We start from the raw sequence: 19,001 nt of genomic DNA on the forward strand, positions 1-19,001 counted from the left end.
AGACTTGACTGCATTTTTATATGTAAAGATTACAACATCAATATTTTAGAACCTAAAGAGTGAATATACAGTTATTGGATTGAAGCGGTCATGTAAATCTATTTTTACAAATAAAAAATTGAATGAGAAAGGCTGGGTCTGACCGCTAGATGGATTAATTTAGGTTTTTTTTCCATATCAACACTAAAACAAACAAATTTATCGCAAATATGAGCTGGGATTGAATAAAATTGTCGATTATGTACAAACTACGACTGCTCAAGATTTCTACATTAAAAAACGGCAACCTGTCTTATTGCGATAATATCTATAAGAGCTGGAAAACTATCGATTTTATCAAATAATTGACCACTAAGTATTCCGTTGCGTCTTTTTTACACATGAAGCAAAATTAGCTTGGATGTTTGTTATTTGTAATTTTACTTTTTAGTAAATAAAACTTTTGAGTTAAAGAATCTATTTTATTTCAAGCCTCATGACACTTTTTATAGAAGGAATTATTGACACTTATATTATAGAAGGAATTATTAACCATCAACATAAAGCACATACAATAAATATAATTTTCAGCGAAAACAGCGTACAAATTCTTACTCATTTTTTTGAGTGGTTTTTTAGCTTGGAAGAGTCATTTTTTCATAAATCACATGTAAACAATTTTTGAACATTTTTTTTGGGACATTCTTATGCAGATATTTGTTGATATTCATGTTGCTTTCACATGCGTGATTCTTCTTGGTTTACAATGCGGAGCAACACAAAAAGATGTAGTTGGCTTGTTTACAAATTCAATCTCTTCCCTAACATTGAAGATATAGTGGATTAGAAAACTTCCATAAATCATTACATCCAACAATGCCTTTCCTTTTTAACAATTCTATGAGAAGTATAAAGATGGAATCTGTGATGCACAAAAAGTATGATGCAAAACACACTCGAGAATCGTGAAATATTTCCATTTAGTTTCATAATTCCAGTTCGCCAGACTAGTAATAAAGTGACTATATGAAAACCCACGTGGCAGTTTGGCTTTCACAAACATCATCTTTCTCTCCGACTGTGACACATTCGCATATCATCGTCGTACACGTATTTATTTCAAATCGCACTCACAATCAAAACAAATCTGTTTAGATTCAAGTAAAATTTTGAAATTATTTCTTGTAGAAAGCGAAAAAACTGTTCGTCATTGTGCCACTCTGGAAGGCAGTTTACCATCTGTGCACCAAAGTGATTAGTCGCCGCTAGGAGTCCGTCAAAATGAGTGATATCCAAACATGGTACAAACAGGTTCCTATTTTTACCCGACTCTGGCTATCGGCAACTGTGGGTATCAGTTTGTTGGCCCGCTTCGGATTGCTTCCGCCACAGTATCTAATCCTTGATCAATATCCACTTTTTAGCAAGCTACAGGTAACATGGCCCACAGACTAACGAACTGTAATTTCAAACTAATTCTTAATTTTTCTTTCAGCTTTGGCGTCCTATGACGGCCGTCTTTTTTTATCCTCTCAACCCAGCCACTGGTTTTCACTTTATGCTGAATTGCTTTTTCCTGTACAACTATTCCCTCCGGTTAGAACAGGATCATTTCAAACAGAAACCGGGGGATTATTTCTATCTCCTGTGCTTTAATTGGATATTATGCGTGATTATCGGTTTGCTGGTTCAATTACCGGTGAGTAGAATAAGAGCTTAAATTACATACAATAAATTCTACTGAAATTGTCTTGTATAGATCCTCATGGACCCTATGGTATTGTCCGTGCTGTATGTCTGGTGCAAGATGAACAAAGACGTTATTGTTAACTTTTGGTTTGGCACTCGTTTCAAGGCGATGTATCTTCCCTGGGTTCTTTTGGGAATGAATTTGATTCTTTCGTCAGGGTAAGTTGCTACAAGCTTATGATAAGCATCACAATTTAAAATACGATTCATCATATTTTAGAAGCGTTTTCTCCATTGTCGGTATTCTGGTCGGCCATGCTTATTACTTTTTGAAGCATATTTACCCATTAGAACTAGGAGGTCCGAGTTTACTTGAAACACCCGCTTTTATGTAAGTTTTAACTTTAGAAATTTGCGAAACAGTTGCTTATAAACGATGTTCAACAGCAAACGATTCTTCCCGGATGTTACGGGCGGCACGCATGGGTTTGGATTTCCTCCAGTTGGTCAGCGAGCTGTAAACCCCCAGCAGCAGCAACAGCAACAGCAGCAAACGCAAGGTAATGGAATATTTTCAAGGCATTCCTGGGGTCGCGGCCATGTGCTAGGGCGAGAGTAAGTCGATCGTCACTTTTTTGTACAGCGCTTTGCATTACCGAGTCGGATCATTGCTGTTTGCACAAATGTAGCAACGCTACAACACGTGCAATCCATTTTCATTGTCTAGATTGTAAATGTTCTAAAATCTACACGTAACTGCAATCTGTGGAACGATATTTTTAGAACGCTAACGGGATTTATTATTGTGTAGTTAATATAACAAAACGTAAGAAAGCCATCACCAGATGATGCACGATTTATTTAATATCACACAGCAGGGCAACTCCGCGCAGTATCCAATGATCGGGTGATTTGAAGGTTGGTAGCCAGAGTGGCGTGATGTAATTCAGGTCGGTTCGGTTGGCCTTCTTGTACACAGGGCACTGAAATGAAAATGTAGATGAATGTACATAATCAATCGTATATTAAAAGCACTCACCTCGTACAACTTTGGATCCTTTCCTGCCGTTGAGTTGATAGCATAAATATGTATAACAGGCATTGCAGTGTACAACACTTTGTTGATTGATTCTTGGAGTCGATTATTCTTCCGATCCCATCCGGCGCCGTCTAGATACAGGCCGTAAACATACACGCCTTCGTTCGGAGGTTGCTTACATTCCTCCGCCAGCATTTTAGTCACATCATTGTGTAGTGTCACAACGTCCAGAGCCCAGCCTTTATGAGCTCGAGCCACCTCCTGTCGCATTGCAGTTAGAAAACCTTGAGGATTGAAGAAACCTGTCATCCAGAACATGACTGGACGACCCTTGAAACACCACGTGTAAAACTGGTTGTTCCGTTCGATTAGCTCTGTGAACCAAAATCCGAGAGAAGCAGAAGCCCAACTGCCACGTTTCCAAATTTCCGGTACTCTTGCGTCATAGATATTGTCCAGTGCATCGCGAAGCTGCTCGTTCATTATGATGATGCCATCAATTGCCAACAGAAGGTCCTTCAGAGTTGTTCGTACGAGAAGAATGATCTGTTTTTAATACATGCAATGTTAGTTTCTATATCACCATTGTAGTTGAATTGCTGACCTTTTGAATTCGATCAATTTCCTGACGAAGAAATATGTTCATTGAGCTCAAATGACCCATAATCTTCAGACGTTCTTTAACCGCATATTGGTCATACGGTACCGGGACTTTGGACAACATATCATGGACCAACCGTGCTACGGTTGCTTCTCGAGTTTCTCCACCACCGCCGGCAGACTCTGTTGAAAATCAATGGCTTTTACTAAAAGTTTTCAATACAAATTTCCAAGCATTTTTTACCTTTCGGTTGAATAGACACGATCGTATCCAAAATCTCAGTTGTCGTGTTGCTCTGATACGTAATATCTGCATTAGCGTGAAGCCCGTACACTTGCGGTGGGTCTACTAGTGACATCTGCTCGATCGCTTCCATGTACTCTTCTAGGAATTTGAATTTCATTATCCTATACTCTCGGAAGAAGCGGAACTCGTCGAAGAACATCATATCGGAGAACCAAACCTTGGCAAATGTGTTCAGCAGTCGTTTGTCATAGTCATCGGTAACCCGTCCGCCATACTGAACCTCTCCCAACATATAACGAACCGTTTTCCAGCTGATTCCTCGCTTTGGATCCAAATCGTCTAGATGATTCTGAACAAACATACAGCTTGCTAGCCAATCGGCCGAATTAAACTCGTACGGAATGTTCCATCCTAAAGGGCCGAATTTTCGACGTTCCTGAACCACGGTGTGTAGAAAGGAGATGGCGAAAATGAGCGGCACATAAAATGGCGACTCACTGTATTCAAACATTTCGATCGTCATTGAACCATAGGTTCGCTTCAGTCCTGCTTTCACTCCTGAGGGAGGCTCGTTCGTAAATTTGATTGACATCTGAAGGAACGTGATTGGAAATTGCGGATGAGGTTCAGTGGTAACCCACACCCGGAAGTCTGGATGGAAGCCCGTTCCCGTTTTTTCCATTTCCATAATTAGCAGCATCAGTTCGGTGACGTATTCCAGTCCCAGGTGACAGTTTTGTAGTAACACCCACGAACCTTCTTCCAAAGATGTGGCAATCAATTTCCTGGCGTGCACTTCCTGACCTTGTCCCATCGAAATGGACCGACATTTAAAAGCATTTTTCTTAGCCAATGCTTCAATACTGGGGGTAGGATCCGAACCCATAGAAAGAAAACATACTAATGGGGTCAAGGGTCTGCTTTCTTCCAGCATCAAATCATAATTAATTATAACCGGATCCGCAAATCGCTGTCCCAACGACATAGCCAGATACTTTCTGCTCTGGGACAGTGTCCGATCGGGACACCATGCCCGAATCAGTAATAGCTTTCGAAATGCGTCCATACTGTGGTAACCATCCGGTATTACCTCTTCTTCGGGAGCTTCTTTCGAGAACCAGCTTTTCCATCCCTTTTCATTGAACTGCACATGTTCGACGATTTCATTGAACTGATGAAGCGAGGACAGCTGGACCAGATTCAACCACGCCGTGTCGACGATCCATTTGTACGGTTTCTCAGGACAAGTGTTTATGTCCAGTGCGGCACCACCTTTGATGAATGTTTGAAACTCTGGATGAGTGATTTTTTTCCTTTCCAGATCAATATTCAAAGCCATCAGAAGCACAAACAGGTATTTGTGCACTTCGTACAAACCTCTACAGATATATTGGGAAACGTTGTAGGTAAGGAATTCTATGATGTTGTTAATCCTTCGCGATGTTACAATGTGCTTATCAGATCGAGCCATCGATATGTCAAAACGTTCCAAAAATTGTACCAGCGAAGTCTGATACATACAGTTCACCATCGACATGCTGCAAATCAAGAAATACAACACGCTCCCTCTTGTTGCAACTGGACGGTACTCTTCACGGGCTTTATTAATTTTGATTTCTGTTTCTCGTGCAATCTTCAATTTTTCACGAACCTCAATTGAGGTAGTTTTACTAGTGTTCAAAACAATAATCACCGTTACATCGTCAACTAAACTTCCTTGAGTAGTCGACAGTTTGTGCAGAAGGTTAGCCTCTAGTTCCTGCATTTTCCTACGGTTGGCGGTAACATCCTTAATCAGGTTTGTTCGCTCGGACTCTAGCTCTTTCTTCTCAGTCAAAATAACTCGACCAAGAAGCTGATCTTCCAAACCCTTTATCGTAACCGTAAAGTCAATGATGGATGTTCGGGCTGAAATTTCTGGAGTGTACACCGGATTCGGTAGCTTAGTTGTAATGTACAGACGAAAGTCCGAATGAACATCGACTTCTTTGTCACCGACTTTCACCTTGAACGTGTTACCCATCTTAATGAAATTCTTCTCCAAAATGTTGTCCAGTATGGGGTCTAACTCTTCGCCAACATCTTCAATCAGTAAAGGAATGCCCTGGGACACACAATCTTCGATGTGGTTTCGGAAGAAACGATGCTCCAGCGAGGTCACGATCAATCCGAATTCTTTTTCTTTGTGTTTGATCCAAATTTTGCCCTGAGATTGAGGGTCAATCAGAAGAGGATACCGTGCGGCCTTGGTTACGATGATACCGTTCTGAACCGATAACTCATCGTTTGGTAACCCCTGCAAATTCCACTCTCCAACTGTGGCATCATCGGTCAGATTTTCCATTATGTTTATGTTCAGTGAAACTGGGATCTTTCGATTCTGTAGTTCTTGTTGCCAGACCTTTTGAAGAATCATTCGATACTCTTGGTTAAATGGACCAGTGTACGAGAGGAAGCCTGTCAAAATCAGCACATCCCCCACGAGACGATCAGTTTCACTTTTGAATTGTGATAACTGTTCTGTCCACCGAATCCGTTCGTCTGCTAATCCGTTGATCAAAGCTGAAGCAGCGTCCATTTTATCTTGACAAACCTTGGCATCATCTAATACTGCTTGCTTTTTAGCCATAGCTTCATTGAACTCCTTCTGGACTAGTTCTAGCTCAGCTTCCTTAGCTTGTAACAGTTGTTCAGCTTCTTGCCGTTGTACTGTAGCGATGTCGAGCTTTTTCTGCTGTCTTGCTAGATTTGCCTTCAGCGGCAGGACATCTTTGTTGACGTCGTAGAACTTCGCCATAGCTGTAGTCCACTGGAGTAAACCTGCCACATTACCACAAGCTGCCTTGGCCGCCTCGAAGGTATACATTGGATATTTGAAGTAAGGAATCATTAAATCTACGGTTTCTGCGTTGATCAAGTCCGCTTGATAGCGGACTATTTTGTTGAGAAATCCGGTGTCTGCCATGACCTTTAGTGATGCATCCCAAGAGGCGAACATAAACTGTCGTTCGGGATCTGGTTTCACTGCAGCCATTCGTCTTCTGAACAAAATTAACACGACGTCCATAATCAACGTGATCAGATAGGGAGGTTTGCCAAGCTTTCGAACGGTAGCTATATCGGCCGGAGTAACGGTCTTCAGCGCAGCTTCAGCAGCCTCTAGTGCAGGACGGGCAGCCTCCAACTTTTCTTCTGCCACCGCCGTTTCCGCGGCAATCTGTTCCACAAGAACGTCCGCTTTGTTTTTTACGACCAGCACTTCTGCTTTGACGATTTCTGCATCATTTTGTGACTTCGTTACGGATGCGAGAACAATCTCCGCAGCTTGAGTTGCCAATATGATGTCCTTCTCTTTTTCTTCTAACTCCACTCTAAGAACATCAACCGAGGCGGCAGCTTCTATCAGCTTCACTAAACCCGTTTGCATTCTACTGGCAAGCACCGCAATATTGTCGTGCTTTTCTTTGTAGATCACTTTGTAGCCTTCCAGAAAGGAAAGGAACGACTTGGGTGTAACGTGCGCCTGACGTCTGAATCTCTCAAAATACTCCAAGCAAACCTCGGCTACCCTGTCCTGGACGAATGCCATTATTTCGATCAGCTCCCGCTTGACCTCCGGCTTGCAAACTATACTGTAGTCTTTAAGGAAGTGATTCGAAACTGCTATCAGCGCATCCTCCGGCCACCTCTGGAACCAATCGATGGTGCAACCTGATATCAAACCGGGAAATTTGAGCGACCGATTGCGGAATTTTTCACCCACCTGGAAAGCGAAATTAGCGTTCTTGTTACTGTTTTACGAAATTAACCGGATCTTACTGGTGAGAAGCATAGGACAATGTGCAAATTGGCTCGGGCCCGGGATATGAAGAACTCATATAAGTTGTCTTGCGTTGGAATTCGTTTTGGTGCAACCTTTTTCATGACAGGTATGAGTTCGTTGGTGATTTGATCTAAATCGAAACTGATTAGTTCAGTTGTTGAGTAACTTAAACAGCATCTTACCAAGATCATCTTTCGGGAAAAGATTTGCGATTTCACCGGAACTCAGTACGTTATTGATGTACTCTAGAAAGCCTTCGTCTTTGATGTCGTTGTCGGTAAAAATGAAAGTTATTCCTTGACCCTCAAAACCTGCCACGCGGTAGAGATATCGGAGGTCATCCAGAAGGTTGTTGATGTTGTACGATTTCGTCAAGGTTATCTGATAGATTTTGTAACCAGCGATGAACGAAGCTAGTCTGGTTAAACTCTGCTTGCCGGAGCCCCCGACACCGACCAGCAGAGCGTTTCCTCTCGGTGTCCTAATGATTCTGGAAATGATCATTAGATGAATTAAAGCATCGCGGAAGAACACTAAATCCATGGCTGCTCCCCGAATTTGCTCGTTAAATTGTTCCATAAACATTTTAACACGAGCAGTAGTTTCCTCGAAGCTTGGAATCTCTTCATACAGCTTCGGTGGTTCCAAACTGACATCTTCTCCCTCCTCTCCGGTTGGGTCTGGAGCATCACGAAGAAAATCCACAAAAAAGGTTTCCTCTTCCTCGTAGTGTTCGATATCTAATGCTTCCAACAATTCTTCAGCAAGTTCACGCATTTTGCTCACGAACCAGATGCGATCCGGAAAGTTGGTGCATCGATCAGCTATAACCCGAATACATTCATGACGCCAAAGCTGTAACAGAAGTCGCTTGTTTAAATAAGTAAGAAACAACAACAACAGAGACTAGTATACATTTATAACCGTCTTGATTGTTTGGCACTCCTCGGATTTGATTGTGAGCATTCCCTGCCAGATTCGAGATAAATCCCTAAGATTAAAAACGTAGTGGAATTTGGCCGGAGTTGGCAACATTTTCGCCTTCGTGGCCTGCCACAGTTTCCTGGTCAAAGGAATTAGTTGCGGAATAAAATTTACAATCGGGGTGATGAATCTCGATTCGCAAAAGTAACCTTCACCGAGAACGCCGAAAATTTTATCCATCGATTTGTCACTCGGAATCGCACAGTTGAACACACAGAATTGTCTCTTCAAACGGGGTGGAATATCGTTCCGCCCGCCTCCTGGATGTATCATAGCAGCTAGCAGTTGGATATCCAGTATGGTTAGGAAATCACCGGGTTTATCCAGTGAATAGAAACCGGTATTCTCCATCAGTTGTCGTACGATTTCGTTGGTAACCTGGTCGCCCCATTCGTTCACCACTGGCATGTTGATGTCATCGATGAATATTGACATACGTCGCTGCTGAGGTGGTCCATAGGTAGTTCCTACTCGCTTTTCTACGTATGATTCAATAATTCGTTGGAACATGTTAGGAGTAGTAGCGGATGAGAAGTTGAAGCTCTTTGATAGATGAAATTCTGGGTCGTAGTTGAGCATGTAACCTTTGATCATTACGGTTTTACCAGTGCCCTGTTCCCCAATCAGGAGCACCGCTTTAGACTGCTTCGCAATAAGGTCGATTAAATATGCGGTTCGAACGTTATCCACGTTCGGAACTAAAATACTCGCGTACTCCGGAACACTATCACTCGGATAAATGTACTCCTCAACTTGATTGTTCCAGTGCTGCCAGCTACCTTGAGAATTCACGAGGTATTCGAATATCGTTTCGCCTGGTTGGAGCTTTGGCCACTTCATCTTAGATGGATGCTTAGCGATAAACTCTCCCATCTTTTCTCGATCTTCCAGCTCCAGAACAGCTCCCAAGGACCACATGAGTGAAAACAAGAACAACCGCTCCAAATGTTTGTCAGAGAGCTCGATCGAAGCATCTTCTTCTTTGGGAGTTATTAAACCTTCTAGAATATCACAACATTGTCGAATGTAAATGGCCTCTAGAATTTTCATCTTTGCCGCTAGTTTCGTCTGCACAAAACTGTGCAAATCGTCGTAAATTTTATGGAAGAACTTCCTCAAGGTATCGCCGATATCACTCGGCTTCGTTTTTAACCATCCGTTCAGAATAGGCTCCCACTTGAGTACGGAAGCACTCATGAAGACCATTCCCATACGGCTAACAGTAGCAGGGGACGCATTATCCACATTATCCGGTTCAAACACCAGCTTGGCGTTCGCAGCCATTGTTATGCGATCACCGTTGGCTAGTGTCAGCGTCTTGTTATCATCCAGTACCGAGTTTAAGTTTTCAATCCACACAGCATCCACTGGTCCATCTAGTATGAGCCAAACGAACTCCGTCTTTTTGATTTTCAATGTCCTACGCCACAAAGTGGAGAAAATCCCATCGGTCCAGTCATTGGTGGCCACATCGAGCCGGCCAAACATTTGCGGAGCTGTGATAGCCTTCGGATTCATTCGAATCTCTTTGTGGGGTAGTCCTAGCTCGGTGAAACTTTTGAGCAGGGTATGAATACAGCGTGTCTTGCCGGCTCCTGTTGGTCCTAGAGTCATTAAACCATGTCGCACGAGGGATGTTTCGTAGAGTTGAATCACTTTTAGGTTCCATTCTGGGTGGTTGATCAAGCCAAGTGCTTCCGCACTATTAGCGATTGCTTTCTGTAGATCCTTGTAGCTTGATGTACTCAGCTTAATTCCGGGGAAAAGGTCTTCAATCAAGGAGATAAATAACGGTTCATCTTCATCCACCAGCTTGGAAACGTTCATATCTCGTAGAACTCGCATCACAATTGTTTCTTCTGTGTCATTGGGATTCGCACGCTTCTGGGCCCCTAAGGTACGTAGGACCGAAAGAATGTTCCGCAGGCCGAAATCGTAGTGAACCTGTTTGGACAGTTGCTCTTCGCACAGCTTGTATAGTGTGAAGAACTTCCGGGCTAGAATTACATTTTCCTTGAAACCACAGCTGGCCAGCTTGACACGCATAATAATTTGTCGGTCTGGAACCATCATTGCTACGGATCTGCGAATGAGTTTCAAAGTAAACTTGAGCTGTATGGTTTCCGGGTGAAAAGTGATTTACCGAAACATAATTTTCAAGTTTTCCGGCAGTTCCTGTCTGCCCGCATAACCGGGATTCATTGTGATGAAAAGTCCAAATTCTGGGTTAAGAGACACCGTGTCTCCGTCGCTAAAAATGAATTCCTTTCGCTTCTCCTTTCTAGCAGTTAAAACAATGCTAGAGAAAAAATATGAATTATTTTGTGGATAGATTTAACTGGACGTTAACTCACTAAATTTGCTGAGCAGCAACCGAAAGCACAGGAAGCTCTATTCGATTGAACTCATCAAAGCATCCCCATGAGCCAGATTGTGCCAAACCCTTGTAAATTCTTCCCAACCCTCGGAAATCCATCTGGTCTGAACAATTGAACACTACCACCAGTTTACCGAGAGCGCGTCCCATGTCCTTGGTAGTTTCAGTTTTTCCCGTTCCCGCTGGACCAGCCGGGGCACCTCCCATAGACATCCCGATAGCTTGTGCAAGCGTAATGTAGCATCGATCCGTTAGTGGGGTGATCGCCAACCGTTCCGTTACTCCTAGGTATTCGTTCTGGTAGATGAAATCGACATCGGTGATTTTGACGATCACATCATCCGTCTCCTCAATATAATAAAACCGCGCTTGTTTCTGCCACTCAAAATCCAATGGCGTTCGGATTTTAAATCTCACCAGATCATCGAAGATATCTCTCTGATGAACATGGATAGTTACCATAGTCTCAAAACGAATCCGTTCCAATTTTGTAAGATCTTTCACTGTCAGTTCGATTAGGCTATTGAGCAGATCTAAAAATCGTTGATTCGTTTTTCGCATTATATTCTTATCGGTTCGACATTTTCGAAGTGCGATTTCCGCGTCTCGAGTCCACAGAAGTTGAACGCCCACTAATCCAGCTTGTCCGCAGAAGCCTTGGAATCCACTGATAAACTCAAAGTCCGGACTACCCAAACACTGCGCCATAGTCGCCAGAATGTCCCGAATTGTATCCTGCATTTCCACTAGTAATCGATCGAGCCACAGCTCAACGCCGCCTGTACAGAACACTGGTCGGTTGAGTGGAACTTTTTCTCCGTTATCCGAAAACAAGGAAATGATCTTTCCAAACGTTTTCTCCTCAAATTCCACTTTCGCCACTGCGTCGAAAATGCTGAGCAGATGGGCCTGAATCGACGTTGGATCCGAGCTTTGCCCTAAAATCTCAAGCAGCACAGGATCTGAGATGAAGAAGAATCGTGGGAATAACAGTCTCTTGGATTCCAAGTAACCTGTCAGTGACTTCTGGCATGACTCCAACTGTTGCAATAGGGCGGTCAACGTATACGACATTGTATCTTCCCCGGTGCAGCACTCAACGGCATTCGGATTATCCCTAGCTCTGTACATTATCCGGACCCAGGTCTTATCAATACCGGCGAAACGCTTAGCATCTTGCGGAAGTTGCTTCGAGATGTCACCACCAACGAAAACGGCCTCCAGATAAATCCATAAGTTTTGTACCTGTAACCACTTTTCCAATATTTCTCCAGTATTCACGAGCTTATGCAGCCAAACCATAATTTCTTTCTTAAAATGTGCATTGAACCGATTCGATGCCAACGAATTGACGATCATGATGCTGTCTTCTAGTAGTGATATAACCTCGATTGTTTCCGTTGGTTTTATTAGCAGCTCACCACGATTTTTGAAATTGGCAAACTGCAGGCTCACGGCGGACCACTCAGCAATGACCTGTCGCAACTTGGTGTCGATGTCATTTTCTTTTACCGCTCCTATGCAGATATCTTCGATGTCATCCTTGTTTTCCAGTAGGGGAGCTTCCATGACATGGCCTAATGTGAAATCTGGGGACTCCACCTCTAACTTGCAGCCTAAAAGCTTCTCCAGTTTCTCCCAATGGCGATCCTTCATAGCGTTGTTACACATCAGCTCAAGCAAGGGGCAGCTGTCGTTGAAATCGTCGATCTTTTTCTTCAGATCAATGTAAGCCAACCAGTCCTTCATTGCTTTCGGGAGTTTTCGGCAGCGATTCTGGAAGTCGGTCAACTCGGTATTGATCTTCTCGATGTCTACGTCAGCCCATGGTGTGTCATAGTACTCGTCAATACTGCGCATCACTTGCAAATATAACGAGTATAGTTTATTCAGCAGATTGAACTCTTTCTTGCGCTTATGAAGAACGGGGTAATCATTGACTTTGAGACCCAAGAATGCCTCTCCACTGGCATACATCTCAAACTTACGCCACAACTCATCAAACCGTCCTTGAAACATAAGCACTCTATCGCTAGCCTCTTTGGCGGAAATACCTTCCTCCATAGGTCCCTTGGTTTCGAACTCACTATCAAACTCAGCGATTTCCTCCACGAATTCGGCCACCCCTTCAGCAAGTTCCCGTTGCAAAGGCACTTGAAGTGCGATGATGTCATTCTCTACCTGTTCAACCTTCTTACCCATGCCTTTGAAACTATCCCGCAATCCGTACACGTGATCAATGTCCTCTTTGGTTATTCCTAAATCGAATTCTGCTAGTGTGTTGTAAGTGGCCTCAATAAATCCCAAATCAACGTCAATGAAGGTGAAATTATCCTGAACCAACTTCAGACATTCCATCGCCATTTTGATATCGTCCAGATCCTTTAATGTTCGCTTCAGTATCGAGTCGTGCTCAGTGATGAAATTGGTAATCTCCAAAATTCTCTTGTTGTAAAACTCTAGCAACTTCATCAAAACGGCTTTAATCACCGGATTAAGCTGGATTACGATTGGGCCCACTTGAGCTGCAAACACAACGGTGTCCAGGTCGTGTTGAATCTTTTCAAACAACGCTGGTTTCTGTTCCAAAAGTACTTTAAAAAGATCGCTTTTCCACATATATTCGTAATGGTTGTACAGGGCTCCAAGCTGTGCGTCAACGTCCGGTTGCACCAGCAACAGCCCGCCATCAAATTCGTGAATAAATCGCGATACTTCCTTATGGCTTGAGATAGTTTTGAACCATGATCGCTCGTGACGAACCTCGTCTAGCACCGGGCGTCGAAGCTTACGGGCTTCAGTTTTCGCCTGTCGTCCCCAAGTAGACACGGCGTAGAATGTTTCCACAACGTTGATAATGACCCGTTGGAAGCTGCCTTGAATTCCTTCTAGGGAAGGCACTATGACGCAAGACTCTTCCTGCAGTAGCATGTCGGTTATTAGTAGTGGATTGATTTCACGTAAAGCAGCTGCTTTGTTCATCTGTAGGCTAAATTAGAGGTGACATGTTGAAATCTAACTAAGTCGATTTTGAAAAGGAAGATTTTACTTACTTAACCAGCTTGATACGTTGTCGTAGTTTTTCGAGTGATGTTTTGACCATGCGTACGAAGATAGCTATGATACGATGGTTGAAATAGGCGAACAGCTCCATGCAGTCAATGTGGAGAAGAGTGACGTCGTAATTCAAACCAGTATAGTCTTGAAACACTGCAATTAAATTTTAATCAGTTTTCTGTGTATAGGGCGCCATTGCAAACTTACAAGCTTTCCGGTGAGCTTCCGAAGATGGGTACGCCAACGCTTTGTAAATTTTATCGAAACTAACCCAATCGTATTTGTCTATAGGGAGCGCTTCTTCGCGACGGTGGTTTTCTTCCGTGTGCTGCTCTAGCGGAAGTTGAAACTTTCGATTACCTTTTTCGTCATAATCCGCGACGTCGATGTTTTCCACGAACTTGTTGATCAACTCAATCGTAGCATTTTCCATAGCTTGCGACTTCTTTTCTAGGTATTTTTCTAATTAAGATGAAAGCAATGTGTATCAATGGGATATTTCTAAACTTCTCTTGCGGTTCTACATACCTATCGTTTGTCTATATTTGATGTTCATATCGGCGAAATTCGATGGTGTTACAGGTTCTATGGGTAGGACGAGCAAGTCGGTATTAGCAAAAGAGTAAAGAATATCCTCGATTCGAGCTTCTCGAATGTCATTCACATCCTTAACGAATATCTCTACTCGCGTAATTACCTACGATAAGCAGTTTAGTATAACAATCAGCAAAACATGGAGTATGTTACCTTCTCAATTTGATCCAAGTATTGCTTCAAATTCATAGACATCCACGTTATTACCGTCAGTCCCGGAAGAAACACATCTTCCAACTTTATCAGCATGGTCCTCATCAGGGGCAGAAATATCTGCGGTATGCTTAACCTCAACCGGTTGTTCCTGGCCAGCAAATTTTTTACCCGTTCGAATGCGTTATACAAATTATCCTTCTGCAAAACCAGCAGCACACCGAGATCCGGTGCCGCAAGTCCCCATTTCAGGACCGTTTCTGTTTCCTTTATGATCTGTCGCAAGTACGGGTGAAAATTCACCTCCAGCCAATTGGTGTCGACATTTTTCCGATAAATTGGGGCTTCCAGTTTTTCTTTCGCTTGGTCAACATAATCCCACCAGGCTCGATGATGGAGCATTTCGTAGTGCAACAACACCTCACATAAAAAGTTATAGTACTTAACACAAAGCTGCGCTTTCTTGTGTTGGATGACGCAACCACGCGTTTTAATCACTTTGATGGTGTCATCCATTTTGCGAAACAGAAATCGTGCCCACATAATTCTCCCCACGCTGTTCGGGACACACCAGATGATTGGTGGCTGCGCCCGGTTCTCGTTGTAGTAGTCTTTAGTTTCGAAAATCTGCTTTTCCAGCATGACGGCAATATCGAGGTAGCGTCGATCCAAGCATAGGCAATCCAACTGAAGATTTTCGAAGCGATTCAACACCAAAAGGCGACTTTCGATGGTAGGAATGTCAGCCAGCATTTCTTTGGCAAACTTCTGCAGCCCAATTTCAGCTGCTTCAACTTCTTTTAAAAAAATCTCATTATCTTCGTCGAACTGATGTTGACGATGCACCAGCGGATCGTAGGTTTTCGAGGCGATGACATCGTACGCCTTTTTGATGCGATTGGAAAAAACTTCCGTTCCGGAAATACCGACTCGATCTATAACCTCATATTTGATAACCAGCTCCATAATGGTCTGTATCTTGTCTAGTCGTACGTTGAAGGTATCCATTTTCCCGAAAATGTACATATCCGAGCAATCCCAGGGAGTTTCATCGGGGCTTTCCTCCATGTCGTTTATGGTTTTGTAGTAATGAAATCTGTAGATCATATCCAAATCTTTGCACACGCGAATCTTTTCCAAAACATCTTCCCTTTTTTGCTCATAGATGGTCTTCTTCCTACGGCAGGTGAGATACTGTTGGCAATTCATTATGATCTGATTAGTGACCTTCGAGAGAAGTCCGGTAATTCTTTCCGATGTATTGTAAAAGTTCGATGTTTTGTACACTTGTCTAATGATAGTCAACAAGCTAGCAATGTGCATTGCGACCTCTTCTGGATCACAACGGTACAGTGGATCCCAAAATCTCTCAATTGCACTTATGTACTTCACATTATCTCGAGATTCGTTCAGCTTGCACGTCACTTCTTTGTCCATGATATACCATTTCTTCAACAGCTTCGAACGCGATAGCTTCAGGCAAAGCTGGTAGTTTAGGAAAGGTCGAGATTCGATGAACTCAGCTATCGATGTGTACTTGGTAAGCATACTGCGCCAGTACTCCAACTCGTGCAGTGGTCCGACATCGTAGGGATCACGACGAATTTGATCGCCCTGAGTCAGCGCGAATTGCACCTGTCGCATCCATCGGGCAAAAGCACGCTCCGCCGTGTAAACCCTGTTGCGATCGCGTGCCGATTCCTTGATTTGAACGAGTGTCAACAGGAAACCCTTGTACAGATTATGGTCCACCTCGAACATGATGCGTTCAGAAATGTCTCGCTCGGTGCCTGTGAAGAAATGTTTTTATGTACCTACATTGTGTGTATTACGGTTGGTCCTGTAAACGCACTTTTAAGGAATTTTATGAATGTTTCTACCCCATGGTAAAAGTAGCTTTTTTGTAAATCCGTGCAGTAACCGTAGTCCTTGATGCTGTCTATGGACGGTTTAATGACATTCTCCGCAAGTGAGGTTAACGTATAAATGATGGAACAATTTTCGGGGATCATGATCGTTAAGAAAAATATGTCCTAAAAAGTTAATTTTGAAGAAACTTTTTTTTTACAACTCCAAAAACTCACCTCTCCTAGACTTTTCACCTCAATGGTTTTGGCATTACTGTGTCTAAACGCCCCAACGCAAACGTCGGTTACCTTCTCATCGCTTCCATTGGTAATCATCGATTGCATAATCTTTTGCCTTTTGTGCTTCGGATTGTACCGACCTGATTCCATGCCCGGGGCATCATACTGTCCGTAGAATACCAGCACCGATTTACTGCCGTCGGATTCGAACAGCTGATCCAGCTGCTCAACGTATTCATTTCTGTCGGCGGTACATTCGATGAGAACTTCCTGGTCGAGATTAAGAATGTGTGCGGATGTTTCCAGCAGAAAGCGATGTTTCGGTCCAATTGCGTTCAACCGGCCTGCTCGAGCCTCACGGGCCCGTTCTAGATGCTGCTGCAGCTCTTGCTCCTTCGTGATCTTCGGCGGGCTGCCACGCCTTCGCTTGACCAGTTGGGCAACGTCGTCGATGACGGTCGAGACCCCCACCACCTGGTAGATCTTGCGCAAGTGCCGATCCGGGTCGTTTTCCTCCATATAGATTGCAGATGGCAAGCGGTTCGGAAGTGACAATACTGATAAATTGAACGGAAGTTGGGGACTTTTGCGTTTTATGGCAGTGGTTACTGTGATTAGAAATATTTCTTGGGGTCGTTTAACCACGTTTAACTTTCCTTACCCTTTTTGGAATATGTGTCAGGGTTTGTACTGAGCATTTTATACATAATATTAGAATAGTAAAGTTTTTATAAATTGCTGTAAAAGTGTTATAAAACAATGTCCGCAAATTCTTGTGAAAGCATTATTGTCTTAATTGTCACTACCATATTTTTAAGACTGAAATTTTCCAAGTGGATCCACTCTTGTGAGGTTATGGATTCTAATTCCATAATGCAGGTCAGTGACATTGCTTAAAATTTCTTAACTTTGCTGAAAATTTGTTGTTCCAAATATCATTCCTAATATGTGAAAGGGGTCAATTTATATCTGTACTCGAAAATGTTTGGTGTATTGAATGATTGTTTGGCTAGATAGGATAACAAATTGTTCCAAGAAATTGACATTACGCGCCCAAGGAGGTAAATCAGTAAAAAACATAACTTATTGGTAGTATACATATTTTGTTTCACGACTAAAAAAGGCTTTGTTCAGATCCTGACTTTGAATAATTCTTCTGTGAAGTCGAAATGTCTATTGAAAGGATTTTTTATTATACTTTAGATGAGCTAAGTTTAATCTCAACCCGTGATATAATAATTTTGTTAATGGAGGAGCTGGCAACACGACTAACCGATAATACGTGCCCCGAAAGCAATACGTTAAAGTTATTGATTTAGAAGTGAAATGAGGGGCCAAACTTGCTAAAAAGTGTACAGTTGTGATCTGTGATGCTTTGTTTAAGTGAGAAAAGTGGAGGTTTTGTGAAAAACACAGTGTTCTATGCGTGGAAGTTATAATTTATCCACGAAATCAAATTAAAAATTGTTAGGCCAGTTAGGTTGCGTGAGTGTGAGTGCCTACTTTGTGCGTCGCGCTAACAAGCGGTTCATTATTAACGTGCGATAATGGAGTGCATATGGTGGTGTGAACGAAGAGAACGGCACTTCCTGGAGAGCGGAGAGAATAGCGTTGCGCTGTGCTAGTCGGCGTTTGTTTCGCTGGCATAGGCATAACCAAACTAAAACAGATGAGTATATGTTTTTTGTATCAAACATTTCATGAATGTAAGGCTATGTGTGTAGTGGTTTTTAGCGGGCTTTGGACTTTGGCAGAAGCGTGAATGTGTGATCTGTTGGGTGCACGAGGTGTGGTAGCTTTTCGGCTGCGAGTAGGGTTTTTTTTTGTTTGCGCGATGAGTCTTGAAATGTTTTACTTTTTTTCTCCCACAAGTAAAAGCAATGAGAATCGTCAGGTGAGGTAGGTTAACTTATCAACGGGCTCGATACGACATACACGATGCGCTTTTGGAATTTTATTTTTTTTTTTTCTAATTGGTCCGCGTTCGAATATGGTTTACATCATGTGATGATCCACCAGATACCACGTAGTTGCCAGTTTGAGGAACGACGTAGCGTGCCGTTTTGATTGTGGCCGTTATGAATGTTTAACTGTTACAGTTTCGATTGTCCAAATAGAAAACAGAATGCAATTAAGATGTTTTTCTGGAGACTTTTTTCGTGTGGTTTTGTGTAATAGTGTTGTTTATTAGAATTTATGGTAGAATAGGTTAGTTAAGTTGTATTTACTGATGTGTCGTGTGCCATGAATTTTTAAACGCACTGACTCTCGCATGACAGGTAATAGAAAATTCAATGGAGACGAGTTTGACTTTCGAGGATTATTTAGTCAGCCTGAAATAATCATGATTGGTTTGGTCCTGTCAATAATTT

The 19,001-nt window shown here is 42.7% G+C and overlaps 2 protein-coding genes across 2 annotated transcripts; one reads left to right on the top strand and one right to left on the bottom strand.

Moving 5' to 3' along the window:
* The first annotated feature begins 1,054 nt into the window (after positions 1–1,054).
* Positions 1,055–2,509, top strand: LOC129730961 (derlin-1). The gene is made up of 5 exons (XM_055690633.1): positions 1,055–1,413; positions 1,475–1,678; positions 1,739–1,887; positions 1,949–2,059; positions 2,116–2,509. Exons 1-5 carry the CDS (start codon positions 1,261–1,263, stop codon positions 2,285–2,287), a joined length of 789 nt encoding a protein of 262 aa, XP_055546608.1. The 5' UTR covers positions 1,055–1,260; the 3' UTR covers positions 2,288–2,509.
* Positions 2,116–17,214, bottom strand: LOC129730960 (dynein axonemal heavy chain 8). Its single transcript, XM_055690631.1, has 15 exons — positions 16,627–17,214; positions 16,395–16,575; positions 14,543–16,332; positions 14,324–14,492; positions 14,003–14,257; positions 13,792–13,948; positions 10,716–13,727; positions 10,505–10,660; positions 8,293–10,444; positions 7,560–8,232; positions 7,374–7,507; positions 3,552–7,317; positions 3,312–3,490; positions 2,708–3,253; positions 2,116–2,651 (listed from the first exon to the last, which is right to left on the bottom strand). Exons 1-15 carry the CDS (start codon positions 17,146–17,148, stop codon positions 2,526–2,528), a joined length of 13,818 nt encoding a protein of 4,605 aa, XP_055546606.1. The 5' UTR covers positions 17,149–17,214; the 3' UTR covers positions 2,116–2,525.
* Positions 17,215–19,001: the final 1,787 nt, after the last annotated feature.

The sequence above is a fragment of the Wyeomyia smithii genome, chromosome 3 (genome assembly GCF_029784165.1).
Source record: "Wyeomyia smithii strain HCP4-BCI-WySm-NY-G18 chromosome 3, ASM2978416v1, whole genome shotgun sequence".
Lineage (NCBI taxonomy): Eukaryota > Metazoa > Arthropoda > Insecta > Diptera > Culicidae > Wyeomyia > Wyeomyia smithii.

Excerpts from the sequence above, each read along its gene's own strand:
- LOC129730961 (XM_055690633.1), top strand. The coding sequence starts at position 1,261 with ATGAGTGATATCCAAACATGGTACAAACAGGTTCCTATTTTTACCCGA. Across the intron at positions 1,414-1,474 it reads CACTTTTTAGCAAGCTACAG|CTTTGGCGTCCTATGACGGC; the intron begins GTAACATGGCCC and ends TTTTTCTTTCAG. Across the intron at positions 2,060-2,115 it reads CTTGAAACACCCGCTTTTAT|CAAACGATTCTTCCCGGATG; the intron begins GTAAGTTTTAAC and ends GATGTTCAACAG.
- LOC129730960 (XM_055690631.1), bottom strand. The coding sequence starts at position 17,148 with ATGGAGGAAAACGACCCGGATCGGCACTTGCGCAAGATCTACCAGGTG. Across the intron at positions 13,728-13,791 it reads CAACGTATCAAGCTGGTTAA|CCTACAGATGAACAAAGCAG; the intron begins GTAAGTAAAATC and ends CCTCTAATTTAG. Across the intron at positions 7,508-7,559 it reads TTTCCCGAAAGATGATCTTG|ATCAAATCACCAACGAACTC; the intron begins GTAAGATGCTGT and ends GTTTCGATTTAG.